The 6315-nt window shown below is 42.4% G+C and overlaps 1 protein-coding gene across 1 annotated transcript; it reads right to left on the bottom strand.

Moving 5' to 3' along the window:
- Positions 1-2350: 2350 nt before the first annotated feature.
- znf703 (zinc finger protein 703) lies at positions 2351-5488 on the bottom strand. Its single transcript, XM_020925764.2, has 2 exons — positions 4985-5488; positions 2351-4541 (listed from the first exon to the last, which is right to left on the bottom strand). Exons 1-2 carry the CDS (start codon positions 5234-5236, stop codon positions 3045-3047), a joined length of 1749 nt encoding a protein of 582 aa, XP_020781423.1. The 5' UTR covers positions 5237-5488; the 3' UTR covers positions 2351-3044.
- Between the last annotated feature and the right edge of the window lie 827 nt (positions 5489-6315).

Here is a 6315-nt window from a genome sequence, read left to right as displayed (position 1 = left end):
TCATGTCCTAAAGTGAAGTTTCCATGACTTTACAGCACCTACATGTGTAGAACTGATCAGACTTTTAGGGCTAAATATGAAATGTGAACTCTTTCCACTCACCTTAAGGTTTGGGATTATAGTTTTTTAACATTCAAAATCCCGTCAATGCATTTATTGTCGTCTATTTTTAAACAAAAGACGCAGACGTTCGGAAATAATCATAATAGCCTCATGAGAACTTAACAGAACGCTGGAGTTGTGTGAAAGAGATACTAAAATTCCATGACTTTTCAGAAACTTTCATTGACTTTACAAAATTCCATGACTTTTACAGGCCTGGAGAATAACATTTTCAGTTTCCATGACTTTTCTATTGGATTTCCATGACCTACACACAGCTTCAAAAATACTATTTTGATTACGCACTGTAAATTGTACTCGAACTAGGTACTTAGACTTACACTTAGACAGACTTTATTGATCCACAAGGGAAACTATTTGGACACTTTTTACACTAATAACTGTCTATAAATAACATTCAGATTTTGGTATCGTATTGAAATACTGGAACAAAGTCTTCACACGTGTTCAAATCATTAGTACTATTATGATTATGCGTTTGAATGACAGGCCTACAGTGTCAACATTACAAATACAATTCTATGTGGTGTCATTTATAAGTCGTCAGTCATTAATTAAGACCGTTTCATTTATTCATTATATTTTCCAGTAGACTAGCCTGCTCCTAGTCCTCCGAGGCTAACTGCTAACAGGCTAACGTGACCCGGGCTAACCTCCGGAGGGACAGCCCTGTCAGCTGCTATGAGCCATGAAAAATCACAGTGCCCCATATAACCCAGTCATAATGATGGATGGGCCTGCTAACTGCACCGCTGCACACATACATCACTGTGCACGCCCGATATTAACATTTTAGACGTTTTATGGAGAAATCGATAAAGTTGCAAAAAAATAATAAATTGTATTGTGAATTCTGTAAATAAGGATAAAACATAATAGTAAGGTTTGAATCATATAGTGAGTGAAATATCCATTATAGGGTAGGGTAATTATAAGGGACATCTTCTTGCATGTTTAATTAAAATAACTTGTGTAAGTAAAACTGTAAAAAAAAAAGATAAAAACTTTGAATTTCAAGGCACTAACCAAAATAACTGAAGTAATTATTCACTATTATAGTATAAATTACTTCATAGCAACTGAATGTCAATAGTAGTATTTATAGACTTCTTGTACTCCAATCGAAATAAACTTGGTAAAAATCAATGAGCAGAAAAACAGTGAATTTCTTTGCCCTAAGTAAAATAAGTTACATAATTATTCAGTATTAGAGTATAAATAACTTCAGAGTGACCGAACAGTAGTAGTAGTAGTAGTCGTAGTAGTAGTAGTAGTTATTAACTTCTTGTACTTCAATCCAAATAAACTTGGTAGAAATAAATAAGGATCACAACAAAATTTTTTTATTATTTTTTTGCACTAAATAAAATAAGCTATGTAATTATTCAATATTATAGTATGAATAACTTCATTGTGCCTTAACCTTATAGTTATATATTTCTTGTACTTCAATCCAAATAAACTTGGTAGAAATCAATGAGGATCAAAATAGTGAATTTCAATGCACTAACCAAAATATCTTAAGTAATTATTCAATATTATAGTATAAATTACTTCAAAGCAACTGTACCTTAGTAGTGGTAATTATAGACTTCTTATACTTCAATCCAAATAAATTTGGTAGTAATGAGTAAGGATCACAACAGCAAGTTTCTTTACACTAACTAAAATAAGTTTTGTAATCATTTGATATCATAGTGTAAATTATTTTATAGTAACTCAACCTTGAAGTTATACATTTCTTGTACTTCAATTCAAAAAAACTTGGTAGAATCAATGAGGATCACAACAGTGAATTTCTTTACACAACCTAAAATAATTTACGTAATTATTCAATATTATAGTATAAATTACTTCATAGCAACTGTACCTTAGTAGTAGTAGTAGTAGTAGTAGTAGTAGATATAGACTTCTTGTACTTCAATCCAAAAAAACTTGGTAGAAATCAATGACAACAGCAAATTTCTTTGCACTAACCAAAGTAAGTAATTATTCAGTATTATAGTATAAATTACTTCATAGTAACTCAACCTTAGTAGTAGTAGTAGTAATAGTTATAGACTTTGTGTACTTCAATCCAAAAACCTGGTAGAAATCAATGAGCATAAAAACAGTGAATTTCTTTGCACTAATCAAGTAATTATTTGATAAAATAGTATAAATTACTGAACCTTGTACTTCAATCCAAATGAACATGGTAGAAATCAATGAGGATCAAAACAGAAAATTGCATTGTAAATTGTAACGTTTATTTAATAAAATAATATTTGTTCTTATCAGATAGCACAGCCATCATTAATTTTATTTATATCATACTTTTTGTATCTTTGTACCATTTCTTTTTGTTGACCCCCGACCCCCAAAAAATGAGCTTGGAAAAATATTACATCTTTGCATATATACAAATAAAAACAATGGCGTTGTAGTTTACATGCATCTCAGAGTTAGCCTTAGCATAGAGAAAAAATTATGTAAATCGAAAAAAGCGTGAAACTCGTCAAATGAAACCAGTCCATATTTGGCATGGAGCAAGGTTTTTATTCTTGTATGGTAGGCAGAGTTGTCATTTAAAATTGTTATGTTTTAACAATTTTAGTCTGAAAATAAACACAAAAAATCCCCCAGAGTTGAAAACCAAGCGCTTGCGTAAAAAATAAATACAGATTTTTCATTTCTGGGAGACAAAAAACAAAATGAAGACTTGCTGTGATAAAGCCACATTGTGTCACTTTCAAGCTCTTTAGTCTTTCAAGTCTTTCTTATTGTGCTGCTCACCATCCATCACTGCCTCCTTTGTCCCAGTCCTGATCCCAACAGGTGCTACTCCGAGCGGGCAGACCTCCGGCACGCTGACCCCTGTTCCCAAGAGCCTCCGGGATAGTCCGAAAACAGTCACTGCGGACGTGAGAATAGCATCAGCATCACTGGTATCCCAACGCGGACGCCGAACCGAGTCTCTGCGAATACAACGCGTACGGGGAGTAGTATGGTGAGGAGGAGGGGATGGAGGGCATTGGCAGTCCTGGGGCGGGTAGATGGGACTTGCTGTAGGGGTGGTAGCGCGCCAAGCCAAGTCCAGGAGACCCACGTAAGGAGAAGGAGCTGGGGAGGGTGCCCGGGCTGCTCGGCGGGGGCAAGTGGAGGTGACAAGAAGCGGAAGATGACACCGAAGACGGATACGCTGACAACATTTTACTGTCCACCATTCCGGGAAGCGCCGTGTGGGTGCGCAAGTGAGCTAGCAACTCCTCAGACGTGGCAAAACGCTTGTCACACGGCCCGCCCACGGACACCCAGTTACAGGCGTGGGGCAGGGGGTCGTTGGGCAGCATGAAGCCGTAGGTGTAGAGCGGGTGGGAGAGGGACCCCGGGGTGCTGCTGGAGGACAGGGCGCCGGAGTGGAGGGAGTGCAAATGGTGCGAGGGGTAGACCAGAGGGAAGCTGGATTTCATGGAGGAAGGGTCGTGAACACAAGAGTTACAGTTACTGCCGCCTAAATGATGGCCGTTGGGGTAGGTGAGGCAGTAAGGGTCCCGGCACAGACCCTGCATTAGGGAGGGAGGGGATGCGCCTGTTAGTGGACTGGAGCTGGGGTGTTTTCCAGGAAGTCCTAAGCCCAAACTAGACTTGGTAGGGTCCAAACTTGGGACAAATTGAGAAGGATAGCCAGCGTAGGCCCCTATAACAGAGCCGTGGTAGCCCATAGACGCCGGGGGCAAGGGGAAGACCGAGTGTCCGGGTTTGAAGGGGGAGACAGGGGCGATGTGTCCTGAGCCAAGCCCAGGCTGAGAGGAGGCCTGTGGGTCAGACTTGCTCTCGGGGCGGGGGCTGCTAGCGGAGCTAGCGTTGCTGGAGTTAGCACTGGCTCGGACATGGCTAGAGTTGGCCAGCTGCGCTCCGTCTAGTCCTGACTTGGAGGTGTCTGAGTCCTTCTTGCCCCCACTGCTGTTGGAAGAGTCCGAAGCGGGCTGCTCTGAGCTGGGAGGCGTCCGGTCAGAGTGCTGGCTCTGGGGGTGTGTGGGGGAGCGGGCAGCGGGGGACTGGCTCTGTCTGAGGCTCTGGACGTGCAGAGGGGGAGAGTGAGAGCCAGGGGAGCGGGCGTGAGGAGGGAAGGAAGGACATGAAGCAGAGCTGCTGTTGTTGCTGCCGTTTGGGAGCCTGAAGGACTTCTCAGAAGAGCTCTTTGTCACTATGACATCCTTCCGAGACTCGCCCGAGGATTTGGAGTAAGGCTTAAAGCTGGACTTGTCCTCCGGAGAGTGGTGCTGCTCTCCGCTCTTGGAGCGGCTGGAAGACTCCTTGTCTCCCAGGCTGCCCGAGGACAGAGAGGACAGTTTGGACGAGGACGGAGGGTCGGGTTTGCCAATCTGAGAGCAGGTCTGAGCCAGCAGAGCCAGAGGACTCTTCTTGGCATCCAACTGAGAGCAAAACAAAACAGAGCACAAGTGTGAGTGTGGTGTTTACTAATTAAAAAAAAAAAAAAAAAAACTATAAAAACGAACAAATAATATCTCTATCAAATATCGTAACAACTAATTTTGAAAGGAAATTATGAAAAAAAGTGTACATGGGAAATAGACCTTAATTTAAATTAATCAAAACACAATCGTAAAAATGGGAATTATTTATAATTTACACTAAATTCGCTTCCAGTGGTTTTTACATTTGTATTTATTACAATTCAAATTGCCCCTTGTCTCAAACTTGCCAAAGAATCGCAGTGCGTAAAATGGCGCATATGCTCTCGTAAATTTTAGTACTGCCAGGGCGCGCACTTGCCTTTTCTCATTAATCATCATGAAATTCCAAACACCGTAGAATTTCACTCATAAAAATGGTGATTTGACGCGTTTGTACTCACTTCTATACTGACGGGCGCGGACGTGAGAGGTTGGAGGTACTCCGGGTGCAGCAAGTGGCCGCTGTGCGCCGTCAACATCTTTACGATCCGAATGGGTAACCTTTTGGCCTGACGGGACGGGTCCGAGGGTGAGAGCGGAGGCGCGGAGGCAGACAGGCACGGTCCGGTCCGCTCTGGTTCAGCGCTGCGCTCCGGGGACAGGCTGCGGAAAAGCGCGTCAGCTGCTTCAGATCCGCAGGGGAGATCTCTCATCTGGATTCAAAGCCACGGGGTTTGAATCGCATCTACGAGCAGCGATGCATGGCGACAAACTCAGAACACAAAATAATCCAAATGGAACGCGTGTCCTCCGTGTCGTACCCAAAGTGTCTCTAAAGCTGGAAAAATGACATCCTTTTCCACATAATCCGTTATCCGCGAACGTTAAGTGAATCACGAAAGAAGCCACTGGTTGGAAGAATATCCCGCAGAGGAGGTGAGTGTGGAGCAGTCCTCTCGCGTCCGCGGCTCTGTCCCTCTGCAACTGCTGCGTACTGCCTCGGCGCGCACACATACGCACCGATAGAGGGAGGGACTTCAAAGACATGCCGCGCACCAATCACAGAGCAGCGGGGCGGGGCCAACGCGACGGGGGCGTGACCTCTTTCTCAGACCACACCCTCTTTTCAGACGGGATAATGAATGTAAGCGAATGTGTGTCAGTGACCCCCTTAGAGCCTTTTATCAAAGAGAGAGAGCGCCATAACTCATGTAGTGGCATGTGCAATCTATACCAGAGCATGTAATAAAACCAAATGGAAATATGACTCAAAGCACACCAGCGTAACATACATCACAGCGGAAATATCTTTGATCCTTTGACTTATGCTTTACCTGTCATCACAGTTGTAGGCCTACACAGACTTTCGGGTTCAGAGCCATGTTAATGCTTCCCATAGGTTTAACTTATTTATGATTATACTTTTATTTTAGTCTTATTACATCCTTGTTTAGTCTTGGTTAAATCGTAGCCCAGGTTTGATGCCGTGTTTTGGCTTCTTTAGTCCAGAGTAGTCCACAATGTTTATTTATTAGGTGCAGAGGCGGTGCTAGAATTAGGCAAAAGTAGGCGGTCGCTTAGGGCCCCTCAACCTGGAGGGGCCCCCAAACAATTGCCCTCAGTGCCACAAATGGCCGAAGCCTCAGAGCAATTTAATTTTCTCTCAATTTGACATTAAATTAAACAACAATCATAAGAAGAAGAAAAAAATAGTAATAATCATATGTAATGGATGTAAACAAAAATGTATTTGTACTATCAACAAAAATACAACTACTTGTTATCTAACAGG

This window comes from Boleophthalmus pectinirostris, unplaced genomic scaffold, assembly GCF_026225935.1.
Source record: "Boleophthalmus pectinirostris isolate CB_2022bp ecotype Guang Dong unplaced genomic scaffold, ASM2622593v1 HiC_scaffold_4, whole genome shotgun sequence".
Classification (NCBI taxonomy): Eukaryota; Metazoa; Chordata; class Actinopteri; order Gobiiformes; family Gobiidae; genus Boleophthalmus; species Boleophthalmus pectinirostris.
Note: the sequence above shows the minus strand (reverse complement) of the source record. Positions and strands in the feature narration are given on the sequence as shown.

Excerpts from the sequence above, each read along its gene's own strand:
- znf703 (XM_020925764.2), bottom strand. The coding sequence starts at position 5,236 with ATGAGAGATCTCCCCTGCGGATCTGAAGCAGCTGACGCGCTTTTCCGC. Across the intron at positions 4,542-4,984 it reads CCGCGCCCGTCAGTATAGAA|TTGGATGCCAAGAAGAGTCC; the intron begins GTGAGTACAAAC and ends TTTTGCTCTCAG.